Source organism: Podarcis tiliguerta (genome assembly GCF_965153285.1).
Source record: "Podarcis tiliguerta genome assembly, chromosome: 8".
NCBI lineage: Eukaryota > Metazoa > Chordata > Lepidosauria > Squamata > Lacertidae > Podarcis > Podarcis tiliguerta.
This window is the reverse complement of record NC_139541.1, coordinates 38,619,273-38,645,736: the sequence shown is the minus strand read 5'-3', so window position 1 is coordinate 38,645,736 and position 26,464 is coordinate 38,619,273. Positions and strand designations below refer to the sequence as shown.

Here is a 26,464-nt window from a genome sequence, read left to right as displayed (position 1 = left end):
TCCGGACAGCGCTGGCCCCCGGCCTCTTAAGTGAGATGGGCGCACAACCCTAGAGTCTGTCAAGACTGGCCCGTACGGGCAGGGGTACCTTTACCTTTAATAATTACTTTGCTGCATTTTAAGCTTGTAATATAAAGTACCTCCCTTTAAAACACTTCCACCCACCAAAACCTGGGAACTGTAGTTTGTGGAGAGTTCTGAGAATAGTAGCTCTGTGTGGGATAAGCTACTCTTCCTAGGCTTCTTGGGGGGGGGGGGAGCTTTAAATGTATGGTGTATATGCAGCCTTCTTTAAAGCACACGCAAAGCGCCTTATTTCCCTCAAAGAATTCTGGGCACTGTAGTTTATCCCTCACAGACTTACAGCGACTCTTAACAAACTATAGTGCCCTGAATTCTTTGAGGGGAAAGAAGGTGCTTTGAATGCACTTTCAAAGGTGTGGTGGGTATGCACAGCCTCCATCTCTTGCAGCAAGAGCAACGAAGAGTCTTGTGGCACCTTAAAGACTAGCACTTTTTTTATGGCACAAGCATCCCTGGAGAGCAGCCCACTTCATCAGATGCATGGCTTGTATCTTCCAAATACATACCCTTGAGAGCTAACCTACCTTGAAAATGCAAGAGCACGCACACACACATTTTCCTCCTTGCCATGTGGCAGCAGTAGCCGCCCCACCCCCATCACAAGACTAGGCGCTCGTCAGGAGAAGGTGCACCCAATTGCAAAGTGGGAAAGACCACAGGGGGGAGCAGGATCTCTACCAGAAGAGAGAAGCTGGACTCCATTTGAGTCAAACTGCAGCCAGGCTTCCCTTGGCTGGTTGTGCCATGATGGGCCATAGCTGCCCCTCCAACCCATCGCCTGGACACAGCAGGAATGTATGGCTGTATTTTCCAGGCTTTGTTTGCTGGTGCTTGAGCTCCCCCTGCCGGCCCTGCTTAAAAAGAGCAGCTCATCCTATCCTTAACCACAGAGAGTATTTTGCACTACCAGGACAAGGTGAGCTCGGAACGTTCCCCTTTTACTGCCTCCAGTGGTGTTAAAGGTTGCAGGTGTAAAGGCAACCAGGGCAGGAGGTGTGGTTGACATCCATTGCAGGGGAATATTTGTGACCAGGCTGATCTTGAGTTCAGCAAATAGTAACCTCAGTGGTGCCAGGGTAAAATCAGCTCTTTGGACCAGCATAGATTGGCACAGGAACAGACACGTTTGCAAGCTTCAAAGAGGAATTAAAAAATGGTTTATGGTTTGGAAGAAGTCATTTTCCAGTAGTGCAGATATTTCCAGTCACTTGTTAGCCCGTAGTTCACTCACAGCGCTATGTACATACAAACATAGTTAGGATATGTGTGGGCCTACACCACTCCGGAAGCGAGCTCATTGTGCTTTGTTGGAAGAGGGTACACTTCTCTCTTCAGGGTCCAACTCAGGAAGGGAAAGTGGTTCTGCACCATTTCTGCAGAAACCAGCTGTGCACAGCACCAATTGCTTATATCCTGTGTGTCATACACACTCCTTTATTCCCATATCCCCAAAGCAGTTCTGCGATGCTTTTTAAGTTGATTGTGCTTTTTAAATAAATAAATAAGTTCAATAAGGCAATGGATGAAGGTTAAAATCAATAAAAGTATTGCAACACTTAAAAAAAAAAAAAACAGCAATGTTGGAGCAAGGTGCAATACTGAGGACATCTGTTATATACACTGCAAAGGGAGGAGGAAGCTATTTTCACAGCTATTTTGCTTAGTATAAGCATATTGGTATACATTACCTGGCTGGAGAACTGCATTGCCAAATTCGGAGAAGTGTGGATTTCAAAGGGCTGTGTTTCGGTTTGTGTACTGTTTCAAAAAGTGTGACTTTCTCTCCCATCCCTAACAGCAGCCTCCCTCCCCACCCCCAATATATATTTCAGCTCCTCTGCGTTATCCTGCCAAACTCCACACAGTCGTATCCATTCACTGAGCACCACTGATTTGTGAGGCCAATTGCACATGAGCAGAATGGCCTTTCCAAAATTAATATGACGCTATGTGCTCCACTCTGAAAATCAGCACAGAGAGCGAAAGAGAAAGCTGGCCATGGCGTCTGTGGACCATCCTCTGCTCCTCCGCACTTTTAAACGCCCAGCGGAGAGCAAGGAGAGGGGCTTCCTCCAGCACCTCGCTCACAGCAGAGAGAGCCCTTTGCCAAGAGCTGTGCCATCTGCTAGCAAATTAATTGCCTTGGCTGGCACAAACTGCAAGTGCATGTGACTTGCTGCACTGGGAGCAGCCTCTTTGTACCACGGCCATACCTGGGAAGGGCACAAGAGAGCACCATGCGCAGCTGGCGCCTGCTGCTCCTCTGTCGTCTCCTGGATTCTCAAAATAGCCATCTGCTTCAGCCTCGGAGCCAGCAGAGGTGACTGTGGCTTCCTCCCTCCCTCCCAGGTCAGAGGATGCGATGCCCACCAAATGGAGATGAAAACAGCTCCTCCTGCCGCCTCTGCCACTGTCCTCCCCAGTACAGATACCAGCTGGCGTGCTGATGGGAGGGGGTGCTGCCCAGGCCTAGCAGAGAAGGGGCAGAAGCGCTGCATTCTCTTGCTCACACTCGTGCATGGCAGCCAAGTGTGTCATATTTGTGCTGGTGCTGCTACGCTGTCTTTGGACTTCACCCAGGCCTTGCAGGAAGCCAGATGGTCCCGGCACCTGGGCATCAAAGCTGCAGTCTGGAGGGGAGGCAGAGGCAGCAGAGTGGGCCAAGCATCAATTGAGGGGAGGCCTTGCACTGCCCAAAGATAGATTATCCTTGAGTGAGGCCCTTCTGGCTAGGTGAGAATGGGAAACTGCTGGCACAACCTCGCAATGTGCATTTGTGCAGTCTGTGTGTGTGTGCGCGCGCGTGCGTGCACGCGCAAAGAGGGGGGGGCATTGTAGGGGGGAAGTAGGACATGCTGCATGACCCCGCAGACCACTGATACTCAGCCCATGTGGCAGCAGTGTGCCCTGTGTTGCACTCTAAGTGCCTTTGCATCATCCAGAGGGTACCAAAGGGCAAGAAGGGCAGACAAAGCCAAGAAGGCGCCATTAGGGATGAATAAATCTGTGCCCATTTTGGTTTTTGGTTTTATGCTTGGGCAGGAGAAATCAGATGTGCAAATCTTCTTCTTTGGTGATCACTTGTAGCCGAGTAAGATTGTCTTCCATAAACACGGTCTTAACAGTGATTCTGTAAGTGACTGTGAAGGCCAATTCTGGAACCACACGTCCTTCCACAGTGGGGACATAGGTTTCTGGACAGGAGTTGATCACGGTGTGGATTTGCCAAGCATGCCTTCCTCCCTTTCGTCGTGAGTTTGAGCATCTTCAAAGCCCATGACACCTTTGGTAAAGGCACTTCTCCAATTGGAGCACTCACAGGCCAGTGTTTCCCAGTTGTCAGTGTTTATACTACATTTTTTAAGATTTGTCTTTGAGAGAGTCTTTTAACCTCTTTTGTAGACCACCAGCATTACGCTTTCCATTTTTAAATATAGGATAGGGGACACCTGGGTTGAACAGTTGGGTATGTTTAACCTGAAGGAAACAAGACGGGGCGGGGGGTATGATAGCCATCTTCAAATATATGAAGAGCTGTCAGACGGAAGCTTGGTTTCTGCTGCTCCAGAGGATAGGACCCAAAACAATGGATTCAAATTACAAGAAAGGACAGTCTGGCTGAAGATTAGGGAGAACTTTCTTACAGTAAGAGCTGTTTGGCTGTCGAACAGACTCCCTCGCAAGGTAGCAGACTCTCATTGGAGGTTGGATTGGATACCCATTGCTCAGAGATTCTTTAGTGGTGGTTGGACTAGATGATTCTTCAAACTGCATTTCCGTGGTTCTATCATTCTCTCTGTTTCTCATTTTTCCACTCTTAAGTTCAGTTCGCCACATCTCTGTATCGGTTTGCGGATCTCTTTTGAAGTCAGTGTGCATATTGCACACACTTTGGGAAGCGACAGACAGCATTTTAGTGGGCGCAAACACTGTTTTGTATACAATTTTGCCTCAATACAACTTTATACGTGAGCAATTTTCCCCAATATATGTGCATGTTGGTATAGCGTTCCCCCTAATATATGGGTTGTAATGTACACTTTCCCCAAATGTACAAATTCCTGCACATTCTTTTCATTGGAAAGTTCCGTTTCAAAATCTGGAGAAGTGTGCATTTTGAAGGATAGCTGCTTTGCAATTTGTATGTTGTTTTGGGGGAGTGCCAGTTTCATAAGCACATATTACACTGAACTGAGCCAATTTTCTTCCCCTCTGGGTGTCACCAGAGGGGCGAGGAGAGAGAGAGAGTTTCCACTCCCAGATAAACCTACTGGCTCCAGTGTTAGCTAGACAAGAAGATGCCTGCAGAGCGGGAAGGGCTCATTCCTGGCATTGGGACCCCAGGAAATGAACAACTGTGACATTCCTCTCTGACTGGGACATCCTGCAGGCACTTAGCTTGATTCTCGGCTGGCTTGCAGCATCCTGCTGACCAGCCAGTATCCTTAGTTCTCAGAAGAGGAACCCAACAGATCCTCAAGGCACAGCTTTTTCTAGTAGTCCCTACTGGCCCCCGATTCAACACCACATTGGCCACCCTCACCCCCAGGCACTGGAGGCTCTGTTGATTGGATAACCACCCTCTTAATGGCAGCTATTCATCCAGGTAGCTCTCTACCTGAGCTTGCCCCTGAGGATAGGTTTGTTCTATTCGCTCCCATCTTCCATTCACAATGGAATTCCAGGTGGGACACGGGGCAGGTTGTCCCAGACCAGCATCCCCTCCTGGTGCCGACTTGATGCAGAGAGGCTTGTTTTCAGCAAGGCTGCTGCATCACGTTCCTTCAGACCACCCCTTGGGAATTGATTTGAGCTGGGCATCCCCCGTCCCAGAACCTATTTTGGAAAGTTCATACCACTTTATAGGATTGTATTGAGTGAGCTTGGGTTTTTTGGTTTTTAAAAAGTATTTGTATTTCTTTTATCGTAAGAAACAAGTGAAAATCCTCTGGCATGCTTCTTATATGTGCCTTGAAAGCACAGATCTAGGCAACCAGTGCAATGAGCAGGTGGCATGAATGTTTCGGTTTCAGGAGGTCCATCCAGAATGAAAGGTGCAGCTCCACAGGACTTCCACCTTGTAGTGCACCATTCATAAAAATTATAAATGGAAACCAAACAGCCATCAAATGATGTTTAGAGGTCACAACTGTATTTCCTGGGGTTATTGAGTGAACTCATTTCTAAAATGTACCCTGTGGCTTCCTTTTTGCTTTAAGAACAAGAGCAGCTCTACTGGATCAGACCAAAGGTCTGCCTAGCCCACCATCCTCTTTCTCACAGTGCCTCTGCAAAGCCCATATGCAGGGCATGAAGGAAAGACCCCACTTCCAGCAAATGGTATTCAGAGGGGTAGACTGCCTCTGTATCTGGAGGTTCCTTAGAGCCACTGGCAGACCTTCCCACTTCCACAAATTTGCCTAATCCATTTTTAAAGACATCTAAGTTATTGGCCATCACTATTTTGTTTTTAAAATATTATACCCCACCCTTGTGTGGCAGTAAGTTCTGCAGATGGGTTGTGCGTTTTGTGCTGTACCGTGTGCCCTTAACCACAGAGTGTGATCAGATGCCTTGGCGGTTTTGCATTTGCCACATATTTAGGAAAGCTGTTGGCCTGAAATGCAAATTAAATAATTTCGTTCAATACTTTAAATATTCATCCTCCCTACTTGACCCTCACCCCTTCTTCCTTTACAAACTTGATCGGGCTTCACCTTCAATGCAGCTCAAGGTTGCTGGTGGCTGGGGGTGGGAATGCAGACTTAAGGAACTGAGAAAGATGAGTGGGAACTTGGTAGGATGAGAAACCCTGCCCTCCCCGCTTTGATTTTCACATTGCGACCTGTTGCAAGCAGGAAACATGGACCTCTGAGACACAAGCAGAGCCTGGTAGGGAGCAGCAAAAAAGTCTCAGCTCTTGTTTTCTGCTTGCCCCCCCCCTCCCCCATTGTGACCACCACCCTGGGCAACACTCCCTCTCATGTAAGCATTTGGAATTCCTGCAGCAGCTGTTCAGAAACATCCCGGCTAGCAGACCTGGGCTTGCAAGGAGGGAGAGGCGGTCGTGGTTAATCAGCCCCCGAGGCGACAGAACAGCTAACCAAAAATGCAGCCAAATGCCTCCAGCGATCTTCTGCCCTGTCTCCCCCACAACTCTTTCCAGGCCCTTGGCTCCTTGCCACCTCCTCACGTCTTTTCTCCCTTCTGCCCCTGAACCAACTTTTCATGGTTCTGCCAGGAAAGCTCAACCCCAGACTCTGCTCTCTCCCAACCTACCCTTTTTTACATAGGATTTGTCCATACGGGAGGCTGACTGTGACTGTTTGTAAGATCTATTTCAATTATGTCTGTTTAATGGGGTGAGGAATCTCAGGACTCTCCCCAGGCCACAGCGCTGCTTCCATTCTCCTGGGGGGGGGGTCTGCCCAGCTACAATGGGTCCTTGAATTCTGATCTTGTTTGCTTATCTGGAGGGTGTGTCTGTGCAGAAGCAATACCCGTCCATTGCTTCCCCCACTTGCCTCTCTACCCATATGTGGCTCTCATAAGAATGCCCAAAAGGGGATTGCAGTCCTCAGTCTGAAAAAGATTTCCCTCCCTAGATGTGTAGGCTTTGGCCATCATAGCAGAGGTACATCTTCTCTACTGTCACTCCATGTAATTATTGAATAAGGTTGCTCAGGCCCCTAGCTTTGTTTCCTACACCACTGTTTTTATTATTGTTGTTTCTGATTTTCTGTATTGCTTTGGGGGGGGGCAGGCTTGATGTTGTTGTTGTAAATAGAAATGAGGAACCTGGTGCTCTCCAGATGTTCCTGGACTACAACTCCCATCATCCCTGACCATTGGTCCATGCTGACTGGGGCTGATGGGAGTCAGAGTCCAGCAACATCTGGAGGGCCACAAATTCCCTATTCCTGAGTTAAATGGCTGTAAGCCCTCATGAGTGATGTCAGTACAGTGGAAGGGTGGGGCATAATTATTGCTATTTTTTCATATAAAGTGTATTTAATTATGCTTTTCTCCATATTGTCTGAAATATCTCTGGCAAACTCAGGGTGCTTCTTCTAATTGCTGATAACATTATGCAGCAAATTTAAACTAATAAAGAAGTGCACACTAGCTGAAACAGCAAAGCAGAGAAATAATTTCCTATGTACTACAATTATGACTTTTTAAAAAATTGCTCCTTCTCTGGTTAAGTTCATTCACATTCAGAGTGGTGGTAAAGTGCCTTCAGGAGAGGTATATTAGCCTTAAATTTGGTAGAATGCATATCCTACATACTTTTATTTTTATTGTTATCAATAATAATTTATTCTTCTCCTTTCTCTTATATTCTCAAATACCTTTTTTAAAAATAAAAATACATAGTCTTCCAAATACGGTATATAAATCAATAAAATATAAGTAAATTACATAGGACAAACTAACAGGGGGAAACAGCTCCGTCTGAGTTTTTCCCAGCCAGTGGCCAACCTCCTGACCACCCAATCCTGACCATTTGGCAGTGCTTGGCAAGTAGTCCAGGGAAAGAGCTCCTCTGAAACCAAATTTGGGAGCTAAACTTGGGCTTGGGAGCACCTGAGTGGGAAACAGCCTAGGAACTCTGAATGCTGCTCCGAGTTCCTTGGAGGAAAGGTGGGCTACAAATAACTTCTGCATTAGGGCACTTCTTAGTGCTTTAAAAAACCCAGAGTGTAGGCCCTGGTACAGAATCTGCATAAAAGGAATAGATGCAGATCCAGGTCTCTGAGTGATGTTGCATGGCTGAGGTCTCACTGCAAAGGATGCCTCCGGACTCTCGCTGTTTTGCAGGGTTGATTTGATCACATGCTGGGAATTTGCATAATTAAAGTGGAGTCAGGTGCTCTGTCAGCTTAGCACAACAAATCCACTTAAAAACAAAAACAGACTTTTGTGGTTTGGAAAGCGATGGGGAAATGCATTGAAATGCGTGATATGAATGGGTGACGAGCAGGAAGCTTTGTAAACACACTGCAAGCAAATCAGGATGAATGCTCCTTGTTGTGTAACTTCCCTGCAAACATATCAGAACGAATCCTAGATAAAGGCTGGACAGAGCCTAACCTCTGTGTAGGTTTTGTCCGAGCAAATCAGATCAGGTACTTCATAAATGGGGCATCTGGAGGGGCCCAAAGCTATTACTTTTTTAAAGAAGGAGAGGAAGGGATGGAATTTCTAGGGGCCCACTCCTAGTAGGCATCAACTCTCCATGGTTCCTTATAGTTATTCTTTTTCTCTTGCCATGCAACCAGTCCACAGTTTGACCCACTGTGAAGGAAAGGGCCAAAGAGAGGACACATCCTCTTTTCAGGCCATTCTTGATCCTCGCTGTGACTTGGCTTTAGTATCTGGGATTTAATATTTCTTTCAAAAAGTTAATTCTACAAACTTCTAGCGAGGGGTGGGTGGGATAGCAAGTGTGAATTCTACACACACACACTCTACACACACTCCTTTCTCAGGGTGTGTGTGGGCAGGGGAGATATGCAGGCCATGCAGCTCCCAGGCCATCTCTCTCCCCCCCCTCCCCGCCACCATCCGGCGTTCCTCTCCCAGGCCCCAGCACATGTGCTGTCTGTCAGAGCCTGGTCTCGGTTATTTTAGCTCTGCTCATAGCAGAGGCGCTCCCTCTGTGTGTGAGAGAGAAGGAAGGGGACGGAGGCTGTCCGGCTCTGCGCTCTGCCTGAGGCACAACCACTAGCAAGCCATTATGGCCACCCCTTTCTGGCTCATCTCCTTCCTGCTGGCCATGTTGTGGGCTCAGGTAAGCACCGGAGAGGGCAGGTGTGTCAGCCTGGAGCAGAGAGCAATGGGGCGGTGAAGATCCTTCTCTGCATGCACTCCAGGGCATCAGGGACTTCAGTTAGGTGGAGGGTCCTGCGTGCAATTGAGTCCCATCCCAAAGGCATTTCCACCTGGAGAACCAATCAGGGGGTTTCCCTCGCCACCAGGGTCCATTTGATTAACTGATTTGCAGCCAGGAGGAATGTTGCCAGCCTCTCTGTCCTAGACAAGGCTTATGCTGTGCCAAGGACAATAGACAGAGCATGTGGTGGAATATACACGTCCAAGCTTCCAGCTAGCTGCTGAGCTACATTCAAGGTGTTGGTTTGGGTGTATATACAGCTAGAGACCAGGATATCTGAAGCATCGTCTCCCCCCTTATCTAGCCAATCAGTCACTGAGCTCTGAAGGTGAGGGCTTCCTGCAGATAATGATTATCATTTATTGAATTTATATACAACCCTATACCCGGGGGTCTCATGGTGGCTCAGAGAATAGTATCAAGATATAAAACCACACAATGCATAATAAAAATAAAAACAACAACCCAATAGCCCACTCCCCAAAAAACACATCTTACCCAGCAGTCTGCTCCTTATAATATAGGAATTCAGTCTTTTGTATGTGTTGTATGGGATCCTGGATAACAGGTCGTTTTTTCTACCTGTGATCTCTAGTGCCTTGGGAATTTCAGAGATTAATTTGTGCTTTTTCTGTATACACCTGTGCGATTGTATTTTGTTCCGTGCTTGGAATGAGCTGGTTTGGCTTAACGAAGTTCACTGAATTAGTTCAGAAATGTCTGGAGCACAATTCAAAGCAGCTCCCGTAATTGCCAGGTGAACTGAGCAGATATTGTTCATTATGGGGGTAGACACTGAGACAATTTCTCTAGTTCAACTCTGTGTGGGTTTTTTTCTCCTCTTTGGGTCTTTAAGCTTCAAGATGATCATTGTTTGGAAAAGTAAATTAAACCATTCACATGCCACTGTGTGTGCTCTTGGATGTTTTCTTAGTCTTCTTAAGTGTGTTTTGTAACAGGCAGCTTGTAACAGTTTGAGTGCTGGGAAAGAAAAATTGCTGAGGATCATTTGGATAAACTTGAATTCAGCTGAACTGAATGTGAACCAAACTAGTTGGTTTTGTATAGGGACAAACGAGAACTGGAATTCGTTCCTTTTGGGGCATGTTGAACGTGAGTGAGAATTTGTTCCTTTTCGAAATGAATTTTCCAAGCTCTGATTTAATTTTCTCTTTGAATGCTTGTGCAAAACTCTGTGTGTGTGTTTGTGTGTGTGTGTGTGTGTTTCTCTAATAAAGCTTTACTTAAACCATAACCCAACAAGTGTCTCCAACTGCACCAAGGTGGAACTCAGGTGAATGCACTTGGTGGACCAGATAATAATAAGAAAGTTTGCAGGAGTTTCCAGATCAAAATTCTTTCACCTAATCAAACAAACCTCCTAATTAAACATTAAATTCTTACACATCATTCTGTCCCTTCTTAGAAAGTTCTGAAAACTGAGACCGGCATTGGCACGCCAGACCCCACGCCATCCCTCTTTCTTTCTTTTTTAAAGCTTCTTGAACTTAGAAAAAACAACAACCCACATTTTCATAGTCAGGGGGTGCTGGGCAGGCATGTACACAATTCACAGAATCATAGAATTGTAGAGACATAGGACCTCAAGGGTCATCCAGTCCAACCCCCTGCAATGCAGATGCTTATGTTATTATTTTTACTTTGAAAATATATTTTTTCCCTTTTCTATAACATCCCCCACCCCAGTAAATTCATTTGGCATCAGGGCAGCAAGAGCAAATTTCATTTTATTCCCGTAGTCACAGCGGTGCTGCCATTCACATGTGTCCCAAATGCAAAACTGCACTTGTAGCTTCTTTTCTTTCCATCTGGGTTGGCAAACTGTGGATTGGAGGAGGAGGACAGTACCAAACGGGATGGGGGTGGGGAGAACAGGAATGCTCGTGGTGTGCTCCACAACTGACATAATTACACCTGGCCCTCTAAAGTGTTCCCCATAAGACCCTTTAAGCCCAGGGTGTGAAATTACCAAGTTGTGGCACTGAATCCACAGCAAATCCACTGTAAGTCCAGCACCTGTGTTCTGAAGGAGGGGGAGTTGTTGGGAGTTAAGTTGAACAAGTCTCACCCCACTTCAGAAAGGAAACTCCAAGTCCCTGGAGAATACTTAGCCTGGATCAGGGGAGAAGTAATGAAGTTCTGCCATTACAGGCCATTTTCTGATTTCTGCAATAGGGAGAGCACCTATGTCGAAGGGGTGGTGGTGACTCTGTTTGGAGTGCAAGTTGGTAACCCTGTGGCAGTTCACCACTCTCGGGAAATGCCTCTTCCGATGGAGATGTTGGCTTGTTCCTTTAACTTCCAACCTTCACGTAAATGTCCTGGGATCTCTCCGCTCTATTCCGTCATAACTGAAGAAAAAAATACGCTTTATCAGGGGGCTTTAGAACTCTCTCCAACAGAACTTTTCAGTGCCTGGGGGGGAATACAGTTTACAGGGTGGCTTCATGAGGAAGTCCCAACAGACTGCTTAGAAAACTATAATGTGTTTTCAGGGAGAGACAGGCCTTCTGCAAATGCGGGCTGTTGTGCCCTGCGAGAGAAAGGTCTCCAGGTCCCAAAGGAGCCTGCCTTCATTTTAGCCGCACAGAGAGAGGGATCCTGTCCACACTCTCATTTCACAATCCTCAATTGTTAGGGCGAGAAGACATGTAAAGAAGGATGCCCCCAGCCCACCAGCAATGAGTCTCATAGGCAGGTCTTTCAGCTGCTGCAGCTTTTCTGACTCCTGCAAAGGAAAGCCCTTCTCCTCTTCCTTTGCATCAGGCCGCCCTACAGATTCCCAAGCCTTTGCTTTCCTCACGGAGGGCTTGTGCAACTGGAATGTCCTCTCCATCCCACCCCCTTGCACCTTGGAAGCCGCTTTGCCCTTATGGCACTTTGGCCCTTGGCCCTCCCCCTCCAAAGAGCTGGATGGGATCAGTTGCTTTGCATAGAAAGACGCAGAGACTCTTGACTCCTGGGAGGGCACAGGACCCCTACTCCCTTCAACAACCACCTATTTGGAATGGGAAACTTTCTTTCAATGAACATTAAAGGCTCTGAAGCTTCAGAGATAAACGGAAGGGAAGTTCTAGGGTTCTTCATGGGGGCAGGGTGGTGTAGATGTGGAGGAGAGCGAAGCCATTCAAACTTTGGAGAGCCAGCTCCTGGATATCCTGCAGCTCTGCAGCAGTGAAGGAGGCATCCCTCCCCCTTTCTGCCAGCTGCCCCCTGAGTCAACAACAAGCGTGAAATGTCCATGCCGGCAGCTGGGAGCATAAAAATGCAACCCACCCCAGTGACCGAGAGCAAAGAAGCTGGAATCCCATGTGGCTTGCATTAGTGACACCCTGCAGCAGAGCTCTTCTTGGAATGATGGCCAGGGAGGGAAGTGGCGGGGCAGGGAAGGAAAGTCCCATACAAAATCCTGAGGTGTGACCCACCATCCCTCTCCTCTGCTTGACTGCTGGGTGCTTCCACAAACCTCCCTTCTATGCTGAATTTCTGGGTTCTTGCCTACTTGCAGAGAGATGAGCCCCCCATGCTCTGTTTTGTGAAGTCAGCTTCTTGCTTGGGAAGGAGAGAGAGAGAGAGAGAGAGAGAGAGCACATCAGCCTGGATAGCTCAGTTGGTTAGAGCATGGTGCTGATAATGCCAAGGCTGGAAGTTTGATCCCCATATGGGACAGCTGCATATTCCTGCATTTCCAGGGGTTGGACTACATAATCCTCAGGGTCTCTTCCAAGTCTATGATTCTATGTACACCCCCTTCAAGTTGGTTCCTCGGGTTAAGTACTTAATTCGTTCCGGAGGTCCGTTCTTAACCTGAAACTGTTCTTAACCTGAAGCACCACTTTAGCCAATGGGGCCTCCTGCTGTCGCCGCGCCACCGGAGCACGATTTCTGTTCTCATCCTGAAGCAAAGTTCTTAACCCGAGGTACTATTTCTGGGTTAGCGGAGTCTGTAACCTGAAGCGTATGTAACCCGAGGTTACCACTGTATACACTGCTGTGCATATACACTTGTCCTGCATCCCCCAACTTTATACTGCACCCTGTTCCAAGTAGAAGATGTCCTTCCATGCAGTTGCAGATCTGTAAGGCCCTGACCCAAATCCTAAGCCTTTCCACCGAAGGGGCCCCTCACAGCTTGCGTGAGCAGGGCAGAGTGAAAGGATCCCCTTACAGCGGAGGACGGGAGGATGTGGCGTTCTTTGTTGCGCTCCAGGAGGTTCGCATGCGCGTGTGCATCCCCCCTTGGCCACCTGCTGCTATGGAATCCAGGGCTGGGAGCTGGGTTACGTTTCAGGGCAAGTCGGGAGCAGGAGAGAAGGGATTGGGGGGCGGGTCACGACCGGCAGAAATGCTGCATGGGAATGTGAAGTTAAATTCAGTTACGAAAGCATCTCTCCTGGCCAGTGTGGTGTTGCTGTTAGAGTGTTGGCCTGTGGCCCAGGAGACCAGGGGCGCCTCCACACTGTCACCATTTTGTGGCGGGGGGGGGCGGTTCAGGCACATATTGGAGCTTTAGGTTTGTGTATAAAAAATGCTCTTGTCTCCCTACTGAAACGAATCCACTCCTTAAGAAAGAATCAGACTTTCCTAAGGCTCGGTGGAGCTTAAAACAACTATGTAATATATGTATGATTCATGGACTGGATATGACACATGTAATTTATGTATTATATTTTGTATTTGTTTATATGTATATATAATGATAAACCAATAAAAACTCATTTGGGAAAAGAAAAGAAAAAAGAATCAGACTTTTGCAGTGTGGGATGAAGAAATGATCGTCAGGAAGACAAATGGATACCCCACAAGCAAATCAGGACAAATGCTTAATAAATAGGTCATTCAGAGGAATGCCAGGGTTCAAATCTACTGCTTGGCCATGATTGGATGACCTTGGGCTAGTCCCTGTCTCTCAGCCTCACCTACAAGGTTGTTGTGAGGATAAAATTGGGACGGGGAGAGCCATATATTGCACCTTGAGCTCCGCGGAGGAAAGGGGGGACGTAAATGTAATAAATGCACTAGCATAAACATTGAACAAGGCAACCGGTCTCTGGAGAGATTTTGCCAAAGTTTGCGCTGCAGCCTTGTCTTTGCCCGACCCCTGGAGCAGCTGACGGGATGGGGCTTGTGTGAAGGCGGTGCAGAAACTCAGCTCAGTCTCTTCTCTGCAAGGCTCCCAGCCGCAGCAGTAGGGCAAGCGGGTCTTTCCTTAGAAGCTGGGTGCCAGGGAAGTCTGCCAAAGCAAGATGGGAATAACGTGGGAAAGGAGCTGAAGGAGGGTCTGGCCGTTCAAAATAGAAACAAAAATAGATCTCACAGGGAAGGAATGAGAGGCAGGAAGCAGCCATCACCTCCCTTGGGTCAGAAGCTCAGTAGCGTAGCCTGCACTGTGCCAAAATCTGGGCTGGGATCTTGGCTGGCTCATGAGGAAGGCCAAAGCAGATCAGTGCTAGAACATCTGCTCTGCATGCAGAATGTCCCGTCTTCTGTCTCCAGGTAGGGCTGGGAGAGACCCCTGCCTGAACCTCTAGAGAGCCGCTGCCAGTCAGTGCAAGCCATACTAAGCTAGGAGAACTGATGGGCCTGAGTCGGTCTAAGGCAGCTTCCTCTGTAAGAAGTCCAGCCGTCTCCATGCGGCTGCTTCAGGGAGGGGAGATGTGGAGGGAGCAGGGAGCAGCAGCACATTCTCAGCCGGCCCCCACAGTCCCCTTGCTTTTTATAGCCAACAGGTTCTGCTACTATCCACACCGTGATGGCATGGAGACAGGCAGCAGATAAAAGCTTTTTCTCCCTCTCTTACGACACTAGAAACTTGTGAACACCCAGCGGAGCTGAATGCTGGAAGAGTCCGAGGACAAGTGAAAGTGCTCCTTCATGCAGCACATAGTTAAACTATGGAACTCATTCCTGCAGGGAGGTAGTGATGGCCACTGACTTGGTTGGCTTTAAAAGAAGATTTGGGCAAATTCATGGAGGAGAGGGATATCAGTGGCTACTAGCCATGTGCTGGACTAGATGAGCCCTCTCTGGCCTGGAGGAGAACATAATAAGGGCCCTGCTGGTTCAGGCCAGAAGGGGCCCATTTAGTTCAGCACCCTGTTCTCGCAGTGGCTGACCAAATGCTTCTGGGAAGCCCAAATACACGACCAGGGCTTGGGATAAGAGCCCGGGCTACTTTTGATGGGAGAGCAACCTAGGATTCATCCTCCTAATAGGGGGTTGAGCAAATCACAAAGAATAATTTTAATGTATTCTGCTTAAAAAACCTTGGTGATTAGGTGACATACAAATGCCTTAAACCAGTGGTTCACCAAAACATTATTGCCCGTGGACCACCTGGAAATTGCTGATGGTCTTGATTTTTCTGCCCATTGTAGCCTTTGTAATGTGCTGTACTAGATGCTGTATTTTTAAATTTAGTTTTGTATTGCTTCTTCTATTTTTTTATATGGTATATTTTACTGTATTACACCTTGGATTCCGTAGAATTCAAATTTCAATATAATTACAATGCAATGTAAGAATAATCCAATTAAAAAGCAATGAGTATTTAATGCAACAGAACGTCTTTCACCTTCAACCACAAATCCATGTACACAGCAAGGACCAACATGATGTTTGTGGGCCAGTGGTGGTCCACGGACCACAGTTTAGGGACTCTGCCTTAAACAAACTCCATCAAGGGCCCCAGCCACTGTCCATATCACTGGGACCACTCATTGACAGCCGTCCGTCTCTGTACAGTATACAAAAAACTGGGAATCCGCCTTGTTACATGCTTACCTGTCAATCAGAACATTGCTGTGCTGACTCCCTGGAATCAATCTGCCTCCTTTGTTGTGCTCTAGCAGCTCCTGGGCTGTGTAAGACCCTTCCTCACCATTTCCTCCAGGACTGTAGGGCCCTTCCCCCAAAGATGGCAAACATGCAGCTGCTCCCTACCACAAAGGGTTCTTGGGTTACCAGAGAGGAATGCACAGCCCACACCTGGCTCTTAGCAATCACTACATCCCACAGCTAGATGCTTTCAGCCATTGGCTGCTGCAAGATAAGAACAGAACATAGGAGCCCTGAAGCTGAATCAGGCACATCTAGTCCAGCCTCATCCCCTGTTGGAGGCGGGATGCTTCTCAATGCTAGTTGCTGGAAAGTTCAGGATAGGGACAGAGCTGTTGCGCTCATGTCCTGCTTGCAGTCTTCCCACAGGGATCTGATTGGCCACTGTGAGAACTGGATGCTGCACCAGATGGGCCTTTGGCCTGATCCAGGAGGCTCTTTTTATGTCCTTATGTCCTTATCCTGTTCTCACGGTGGCCAGCTATAAGGGCTCATCCACACTTCCTCTCGTCCTGCTCTTTCCCCCGGAGAAAACTGTTCTTTGGCACTCAATCAGAGCAAACGGCAATTCAGGTTCTCTCTGGATTGACGTTTGCTCCGAGTTAGCACTAAAGAGCACATTTTCTCTGGGAAAGGAGTGGGGCAAGGAGAAAACCACTCCAACCCATGCCTAGAAAGTGCAGGTCAAGTGGGAGACCACTCCAGCCCATGCTTTCTAGGCACCGGACCAGCAGAAGTGTGGATGAGCCCTCAGTGTCTCTTGGAAGAAGGCCCTAAGCAGCACCTGAGTGCAGCAGCATTTCCTTGTTTGTGAGTTCCAGCAACTGCTATTCAGAGACATGCAGCCTCCAACATGGAGGGAGAACAGTGACTAGGAGACATTGATAAATAGCCTTATGTTCCATGAATTTCTTTATCTTTTAATCTACTCAAGGACTGATTGTATACCCAAGTTCTCAACCTAATTGAATCAGATGCTGGAGTTTTGTAGCAGCAGGGAGTAAGGGAGCTGGCCAGGCAGGGACTGTGGCCCCTGGAGGACAAAGGAGTTTTATTTCTGCCAGATCTTCATTTTACAATACTTATAGCCTGCTTTTTCAGCTGAAAGCATGATGAGCCAAAGCAGCTTGTGCAGAACACAGAGCCACCATGAAATTAAAGTCAGAACAGAAGGTATAAAAAATGGGGGGGGGAGGCATAGCAGACACAATAATAAGCCTCTGAAGTCTTCAATATGTCAGAGACTGATATAACACCTTTTTCCCCCCTGGCAGGATGTCTGTTGCTCTGAAGAGAAGGTCCATAGCAGCCCCCCAGTACTGCATCTAAAGCAGCAGAAGGATGGGACAGGAAGGGTGAAGAGGGCTTGGGTGATCCCTCCCATCAGCGTGTCAGAGAACCATAAGCGGCTCCCCCATGTTTTGGTGCAGGTAAGGAGGAGAATGGGCAGTTTGGTATTCAACAGTGGTGGACAGTATTGGTTCAGGAGAAGGCTTGGGAAGCAAAGAAATGCCCTTCTCTTCCCCCCTGGTGTGATGTTTCCATGGCTGCTCCTGCTCTCTGCTTGCATCCCACCAAGCTCTGCTTCAGACCCAGGATTGTGCCTTGGAAGGAAATGGCTGGACTGAGCCAGCCCTGAGTGAACTTCATTGAGATGCTGAGTGCTGCCATGTGCCAATAGCACAGCACCCTGCAGAAACACACCCACTTGCTCATTGTGCTCATTGCTAGATCCAGTGCACCCTTCCTTACAGCCCCATCACAATCAACCAGGTTGTGGCTGCTCCTCTCCCTCCCACTCTGCCTCTGAAGGCAGGTTAAAAATACAGTCTGGCAATGGCACACATCCTTCAATACATGCAGTGCCAGTGTGGTGTAGTGGTTAAGAGCGGTAGTCTCGTAATCTGGTGAACCGGGTTAGATTCCCTGCTCCTCCACATGCAGCTGCTGGGTGACCATGGGCCAGTCACACTCCTCTGAAGTCTCTCAGCCTCACTCACCTCACAGGGTGTTTGTTGTGGGGGAGGAAGGGAAAGGAGAATGTTAGCCGCTTTGAGACTCCTTAGAGTAGTGATAAAGCGGGATATCAAATCCAAACTCTTCTTCACCTACAGCCACACCGGTTCATTACACCATGAATGTTGACCGTAAGCACTGAATATGTGTGTGTGGCCTTTGTTATGGTGAAGGCACAGCTCCATTTGCCACAGCAGGCTCCCCCACACCTGCGGCTTGCAGGCACCCACGTGGCAGCCCCTCCTTGCACAACAGCACATGCATTCACAGGAAACCTGGCCCTCACCTTCCAAGGACGTTGCACCGTGCATCAAGCCTTTCATTGCGCCATGCATCGAAAAAGGATCCTGGCTCAGTGGCAGAGCATCTGCTTTGCGTGCAGAAAGTGCTCCCAGGTTCAACCCCCAGCGGCATCTCCGAGCAGGACTTAGAAAGACTCCCTGCCTGAATCCCCCTGGAGAGCCACTGCCAGTTAGTGTAGAGATAATATCGTGCTAGATGGAATCAGGCAGCCTTCTATGTCCCTGAGCCTGGTTGGGATTTAAGTCACATCTGGGTACAGAGGGGGGGAAGGGCAGCACCTGTGGGCAGGAGCAGGGGAGGTGCCGGCCCTCTCCCAGCACACAGGGTTAATCTCCCTTCTGTAGATTAAATCAGACAAGCAGCAGCCCGGAGGTGTGATCTACAGCATCAAGGGTCCAGGAGTGGATGAAGATCCCAAGGGTGTGTTCTCCATCGATAAACGCAATGGGAAAGTCTACCTCAATACTGTGCTGGACCGGGAAAAGAATGAACGCTTTCGGGTAAGGAAAGCCCAACTTGCTTCACGCTTCATTGCAGCTCCGGAGGGTGTTTTAAATGTCAGGGCTGAGCTCCGGAACACATGCAAATGGTGGTAGTGATGATGGTAAGGTGCTTCTGAGCATGTGCAAAATGTATTTCCTTGAGTAGACTCCGCCAAACCTGAGATGTCCGAGCTGTTGGGTTACCGTCATGCCTAGCCACAGGCCAAGCTGGCTGGAGCTGATGAGAGTTTCCAGACGCAGAATATTTTAAGGATGGAAGAATCATAGAACTGTAGAGTTGGAAGGGACCCCAAGGGTCAACAAGTCCAGCCCCTGCAATGCAGGAATCACAGCTAAATGTAAAATCTGGCCCAAGAATCGATAAGCCAAAGGGCAGATAAGTTTGGCCATCAAGCAGTTGTCTCTCACCTCCCAAGCAGAAGGCAATTCACACCCCAGTCAGCAAGGAGGGCAGGACACAGACTGTGAGTGGAGACAGACAAGTGAGTGCCTTGTTCCAAAGTGGGGGGAGGGGCAGGGTCATGGCAGGGGGCAGGAAGTGAGGAACAAGCCTGTGCTGCAATTCAACTGGTAGACCAACTGAGTAGTCAGAGACAGTGGTGAAGTTGGTGGCTGGTTGCCAGTTCCTTATTTGCCCAAAAGTTTGAAACCCTGCTCAGTCAGAAAACTGAAAAAGGAACTAAAGTTCTCAGAGCTGCCCCATATTATCTCTCTCAGGAAATGGTCACCTTCGAGATTCTCAAAAATTATTTTCTACCTACTGGGGGTGCCATGCCTGATAGCGTCCTTCACCCAAACAAAGCATTAGGCTGGGCTCAATAGCAATGTCATTTCATAGAGGACATTCTTCTGGAGCTGTGGGACATCATTTTGGGCAGCCCAAAGCTGTACATCCCCAGTTCCTAATTTGGGGTCATCATGCATGCATTTGTGAATGTTGCACAAAAACAGTGCTTTTGATCAAAGATACTTATTGTGGATCTTGAAGGGGACAGTCTCCCTGGTTATGTGTGGATCTTATAAGACAGAACTCGGCTTATCTTGATGATCACCTGATAATAACTTGGCGCCTCTTGCTTTGCCCATGCCCAGCTCAGGGCCTTTGCACTAGACCTGAGTGGAGTTCCACTGGAGGATCCCACAGACCTGGAGATTCTGGTCATGGACCAGAATGACAACCGGCCCCTCTTCCGGCAGGCTGTGTTTGCTGGGCACGTGGTGGAAGAAGCTCCCCCAGGTGGGTGTGCCAGACCCTCGCATGGTTCTTGTTTAATACGGATGGGCCAATTCTCTGTCTCCAAGCCCATCAAGGTGGGTTGAACTGGAAGCTGAGGGTGGGGAACTGTGAGAAACAGGTAGCAGCTGATAGGAATGACCTTCCCCTGCCTTAGACCTTCGAGAGTTTGTAGGCGACAACGGCTGCATGAATATTGATAGCCCAAAACTGGAAAGAGGAAAAAACTCCCACGGAAAAAGATTGGCAAATTAAGTTAATGGAATATGCTGAGATGGCTAAATTAACAGGAAGACTCAGAAATCAAGACAATAACAAATTTTAAAATGAATGGGAAATTTTTATTGCTTATATGTCAAAGCATTATATACAAGTTGATACATCAGCAGGATTCTAAAAAACATTTGCAGTATTATGATAACAGATCGAACTAGATACATACAGATAGAAAATATTATTTGGACATGCATGAATTAACAATAAATATAATTGAACCACGGAGAGGGTAGAGGGAAGTCAAGGGATTGGAGAAATCCCACATTTCGATATTGTATTGATGGTATAAACTTTTTTAATGTTTGCTGTATATGCTGTTTGTTATAATTAAAACCAATAAAAATATTTATATATAAAAAAAAACCCTTCAAGAGTTTTAGATAGGCTAGATGGGAAAATAGATTGTCCTGGTGGAATAAGGCATCTCTGTTCCTTCTCAGGTACCTACGTGATGACAGTAGAAGCCACAGACGCAGACGACCCTGAGACAGACAACGCCGCATTGAGATATTCCATCCTGGGACCAGAGATGGGAGACGTCTTCACCATTGACGAGCTATCAGGGGAAATTCAAACAGCCCGAGCTGGGTTTGACCGGGAGGTACAAGCCTGTCAATGTTTGTCTCAGAGCTTGAGGGTGGAATGCAGTCGTGGGTGACCAGTCAGTAGGCGCCAAAGAGCAGAGTGGACTGTATGCTGCACCAAAGAATGAAACCAGTGGAAATCTGGGATGAAACATTATTTCTTATTTGAATCTGCACACAAACTTTGATCCTTTGAATCCTTAGGGTCTATTTTGTTACGACATTCCCAATTTTGAAAGCTATTGGGCTGAGATGTTTTTGAAAAAACGGGGGCAATCATTTTGAATGCAGCACATTAATGCTGTAACATTATTGCCCTGAATTATTTTTAATAGTGTCACACACACACACACACACACACACACACACACAACATCTCAAAACTATACTTGAAAGAGCGAAATGGCACGAAATGATTTGCAGTATTCTAAAAATACACCAAAATTTTACTTTATTTTATTTGCAAAAATCCAGTACAGTACAGATAAGCTTTGACCTACCATCTTTTGAAAAGAAAGGTGGGACAGAAAACCAGGTTTTTAAACTTATCTGACACTAGTAGCCTCACACCCAGCATTGCTGAATAATTCTAAGAAACAACAGCAAAAATCAGTGCAGTTTTGAAATCGGGGTTTCAATCAGTGGAATTTTTAAAGTTTCGCTCCACCATCTTGATTCAGAATGATGCCCAGATGTATCCAAATATAGATTTTTTAAAAAATCTGCTACTCAAGCTCAGGAACCGCCATGCAATTTGGTTACAGCATCTTAAGGGGTGTCCAAACGTTTAGAGAACTGCAAACAACTTTCCGAAAGGCATTGTAGGTATGGAACCCAGGGAGGAATAGGCAGATCCTAGAACCGTGTGAACTGTATGCTTCCCTCTCTGGCTCGTACCCTCTTCCCCACACCGTCACCTACCTCTGCTCCTCTCCACGCAGGTCGTCGGCATTTACAACTTGACACTCCAAGTGGCAGATATGTCCGGAGAGGGTCTGGCCACCACCGCCACAGCCGTTATCTACGTGGATGACATCAATGATAACCCGCCCGAGTTCACGGAGAAAGAGGTGGGGAGCCCACCCCCCACCCACTGAGGAGGCAGAACTGGCAGGAGAGGAGACTATAAGGGACCCTGGCTGGGTTCTTTATCCAGCTGGTGTGGCTGGAAGTTCCTTCTGCTCCATTTGAATGGAGTTAGGGGCTTGAGAGCACAGTGGAGCAGGGCTTTGTTTGGCCTCTCCAATATCTCCTGCATAATAACAACAGCAACAAAACCTACTCCAATTGTGAAGCAGGAGGTGATCCATGCCGATACTAATAATTATATTTATTCTTCTTTATTTTTTATACCCTGCCCATCTGGCTGGGTTTCCCCAGCCACTCTGGGAGTCTTCCAACAGAACACTAAAACACAATAACCTATTAAACATTAAAAGCTTCCCTAAACAGGGCAACCTTCAGATGTCTTCTAAAAGTTTGGTAGTTATTTTTCTCTTCGACATCTGGTGGGAGGGCATTCTACAGGGCGGGTGCCACTACCGAGAAGGCCCTCTGCCTGGTTCCCTGTAACTTGGCTTCTCGTAGCGAGGGAACTGCCAGAAAGCCCTCGGTGCAGCCCACAAAACGCATCAAGTGTGGGCCATAGCACACAGGCTGCTCCTGCCGGCAGCATCTAATTGCTATTTATCATTCTTGTTTATTCCCAACGCTTCCCCCACAAAGAGTTCAAGATGTCACACACAGTTCTGCCCCTTCTCCAGTTCTCCCTCAAAAGCCAGGAAGAAGGGGAAGACTGTGCCTTGCAAAGTGTGCACTGGCAGATCTAGCCAGGCCAAAGTACTGAATAACTCCCCGCCCCCCTTCTCTTGCAGTTCTCCATGGAGGCCCCTGAGAACAAGCAAGGCGTGGTCATTGGGCGAGTGCTGGTCCAAGACAAGGACCTCCCTGGTTCTCCCAACTGGTTGGCTAAGTTCACCATTCTGGAGGGGGACCCCAACGGGGCTTTCGCCATCCACACCGACCCCCTCACCAACGATGGCGTCATCTCCCTGGTGAAGGTAAGGAATGGCATTCAGCTGGACCCATCCCTGGAGCCTGTTTGGAGCACCGGGTTCAACCTGGGAACAATGGCCAAAGCACTGGGTGCTAATGAGCATGCACAGAGGGCGTTCCGCTCACCATGTGTAGCCATAGCCTCCCCCATTCCCTAAATATGAGGCCTGGGCTATGGACTTTGAGGGGAGAGGGATTTATAGGCTAGCTGTCTTTGTAGAGTTTAAATAAAGACACACAATCCCAAACTTTAAACAAGCAAGGTCATGATAAGAAGAGTACCTCTCACCATGCGCTAAGGGCAGGTGCATCAGCACAGGATAGCCACAACCAGTCGCCAGTCCTCCTGGATGAAGGGAGCAGGATTCTGGGGCCAGAAGCCACAATACGCAAAGTGGATTTGAGTTCTTGCAACTCCTGCTTTAGCTATCAATAGCTGGTTGAAGCTCAAAACAGAGCGGACAGAGAAAAGGCTGGGAAGCAGGAATGCTGGCCCTGTTTGAGGGATTTGCAACAATGGGAACAAAAGGGTCCCATGCCACTAACCACGGCTTCACCAACTCTCTTTCCCTATCGTCAGGCCCTCAACCATGAAGAACGGGACCGGTTTGAACTGCTTGTCTCTGTCCAGAACCAAAGTCCCCTGGAGCTGTCTGCCCCAAAGGCTGCCAGGGCCTTGACCACAGTGCGAGTGAATGTGCTCGATGCCAATGAAGCCCCCTTCTTCCGGGAGAATCCCTGGAGGGGAAGTGTGAATGAAGGTGCGCCCCCTGGCACAGAGATAACCCTCTACCGTGCCAGTGACCCAGACACCCAGCAAGGGCAGCAACTCAGGTGAGCTGGGCCAGAGGGCTTCAGGCTACCGTCCAAGGAGATACTCCAGGTTAGCCTGCATTGGGAGCAGGTGGGTGATTTTAAGGAGGAAGGGAGCAGAAAACCCCCTGGCAGGGCTTGGTGGGATTCTGCCCTTCCAGAGCTGCAGACCAAAGGCATGGCTTGGTGCCTGGCATAAAACTAAGCGCCGCAAGAACTGCAGCTCCTGTTCCCCTTTTTGTTTTAAATAAGTCTCTAGCCTTTATGGCTGAGAAGAAAAACGTACCAACTTGCAGAAACAGAAGAAAAGTCCTGCTGGATCAGGTCAAACGCCTATTTAGTCCAGCATCCTGCTCACACAGTGCCCAACTAGATGTCTATAGGATACCCACAAGCAAAACCTGAGTGCAACAGCATTCTTCCCCACTGTGATTCCCAGCGACTGGTATTCAAGGCATACAGCCTCCAGCAGTCAGGGGAGAGAATAGTTGTCATGACGGTGTTTTGTATGAGCCTCTGCAAAGCGCCTCCACCACCACACAAGCCCAATTTGCCTCCCAGATGTGTGTGACATCCTGGCGAGTGTGACTTTGCCTCTAGGAAAGGGAATGCTGTTCATGAATACACACACACACACACACACACACACAAACACAATATTAGCATCTCTTTCTCTGACCTGCATCCGCAGGTACTTCCAGGCCTCTGACCTGGCCAGCTGGCTGCAAGTGGACCCTGACTCCAGCCTGGTGCAGACACGACAGACGGTTCCCCCACGCTCAACATTCCCAGGCGGCTGGTACACCTTGCAGATCCTGGCCAGCGATAATGGTGAGAAGGTCGGGCAGAGAGTGGGAGAGGACAGGAACAAGCCCATGGCTAGAAGGTCACTGTAACAGGGGCAGGAAATCACTGCAAAACAGCCAGCGTGGAGATCATGTCGCTTGCAGAGCATCTACACATCTTTCAGTTAGTGTCACTCATTCGTTCCCACACTTTTCAATGCATTTCCTCGTCGCTTTTCAAGCAGCAGAGCCGAAGGCTGTTGTTTATAATGGATGTTTTGTTACACTGGGGCAGCAGAGGCCTTTAAGTGCACAAATCAAATGTTATGATAGGTGCTTGAATACCCCCTGCAAAATACTGCATCTGAAGCTGCCTTTAGAGAGTCTCAGAAGGGTATATTGGATCATAGAAAAAAGTCTGGCTCCACCAGTAGCCAGAAGATGCCCTTGGGAGAGTTTGCAAGAAATTTAGCTATCCCTTATTTGCCACAAAGCCTCTGGTAATCAGATATAGATTTCCCCTCCACATGGAAGTTCTATTCTTTCCAAGGTAATAGTCAGTGACAGGGCAAAGCCAAGACATTTTGCTGATGGAGGTGGCCAAGATGTCTCCTCTGCCTTTCCATGCACAGGAGGTGACTGGGCTGGTAGTTGGATCTGCTGCCAACAGGGTAGCATCATACGCATCTGAAGGCAGCAAGCTAGTTTAGGGACTGTGGGACAAGTAACTTTAGGACAAGCCACATGCAACAGAGAGCTCTAGCCTCCAACCAGAGGGAATTGCAAGGGGCTCAGGAAGAACAGCCTGCAACCACACTGCTTATTGTTAGGGCCGGCAATAGGCACAATTAAAGCTATGCCTTAGGAATGCATCTACATTCTCCTGCCTTTTGTTTAGGAAACCCGTCCCTGACAGCTACGGGGACCCTGTCCATTGAGGTGCTGGAAGTCAATGACCATGCTCCTCTTCTGCTTCCGGTGACTAGCGAGCTATGCAGCCAGGGCGGACGCCTGGTGCTGAGTGCCACTGACGACGACCTGGCTCCCCATGCTGAGCCCTTCCACTTTCGCCTCAGCCCTGACATGGCTCAGAATTGGACTCTCGGACACATCAATGGTAACCTTGACCTGGTGGGAATCAGCACCCCTACATTTAGCAGAGGGTGGGAAAGAGATTCAACCAGGGATGGCATCAGCGTTTGGCATTCCCACTCAATTCCAAGGGGCCTGAGTACCCCACCTTAAAAAAAAAATACATTGACCTGGCTCTCTGAGCAAGGCTGGACCACAAAGTCCAGCCACTATTTTAATTTCCTTCAATATCACTCCAAGGTATTGTGGGAAATTAAAGTGGCAGCTAGGCTCAGCTTCCTGGCACTGCCTGTCCCTCAGTGCGGCTGTTTCTGCCATTGCTGCTGCCCCCAAACAAGCCAGCCGGTGGACACCTTGTCCTGGGACTCCCCAGATCCATTTGGATTGGTCTTCCTGCAAGGGTAACAGAAAGCATTATGGGAGGGGGGGTGCAGAAGAATAGACACAGGCAGGCGCCTGCTTGCTCCATCCTCCTCCCTGAAACTCCCCCATCTGTTACAGACACCCATGCGCTGCTGCAGACTGAAGGAGAAGTGGACATAGGGCTCCACGTCCTGCCGCTGCTCATCAGTGACTCAGGGACACCGCCACAGGTGCGAGAGCAGCTCCTGAATGTCTCTGTGTGCGCCTGTGACAAGTGGGGTTCCTGCCAGGCTCACGTTGCTGCTGTGGTGGGTGCTGTGGCAGGCCTGAGTTTCGGGGCCTTGATGATCATCCTGAGCTGCACCATCCTGCTCCTGCGTAAGTGCAACACACCTTCTGGCATGAGATTCAGGACCTGTTCCTAAAAGGGCATTATGCTGGGGCATGTCTAATGTGGTTCAGTCCCTCAAGCTCAACCTAATGGTAGGGCCGGCCTGGTACAATGTTAGAGCAGGCTTCTTGCGTCTCTTACTTGCTCATGAGTAGGAGCTGCGTGTCATGCTGTGCAGAGGCCCGGGCAGCCACCACATATAGCAAGGCCT

General features: G+C 48.4%; 1 protein-coding gene across 2 annotated transcripts in view; it reads left to right on the top strand.

The window, feature by feature from the left end:
* Window positions 1-8,724: 8,724 nt before the first annotated feature.
* The window catches only part of CDH15 (cadherin 15), a 20,458-nt gene continuing 2,718 nt past the window's right edge, over window positions 8,725-26,464 (top strand). The window contains exons 1-11 of one of the 2 annotated variants that reach the window (XM_083456460.1): window positions 8,725-8,878; window positions 17,113-17,268; window positions 18,502-18,657; window positions 19,753-19,897; window positions 20,611-20,771; window positions 21,696-21,824; window positions 22,629-22,814; window positions 23,390-23,643; window positions 24,314-24,453; window positions 25,306-25,524; window positions 26,001-26,240. In XM_083456460.1, coding sequence (XP_083312586.1) covers window positions 8,825-8,878; window positions 17,113-17,268; window positions 18,502-18,657; window positions 19,753-19,897; window positions 20,611-20,771; window positions 21,696-21,824; window positions 22,629-22,814; window positions 23,390-23,643; window positions 24,314-24,453; window positions 25,306-25,524; window positions 26,001-26,240 — 1,840 coding nt within the window. In that variant the 5' untranslated portion in view covers window positions 8,725-8,824. Of the gene's footprint in view, window positions 8,879-9,918; window positions 10,094-17,112; window positions 17,269-18,501; window positions 18,658-19,752; window positions 19,898-20,610; window positions 20,772-21,695; window positions 21,825-22,628; window positions 22,815-23,389; window positions 23,644-24,313; window positions 24,454-25,305; window positions 25,525-26,000; window positions 26,241-26,464 lie in introns of those variants that run through there. The other variant, XM_083456461.1, reaches the window with a different exon arrangement.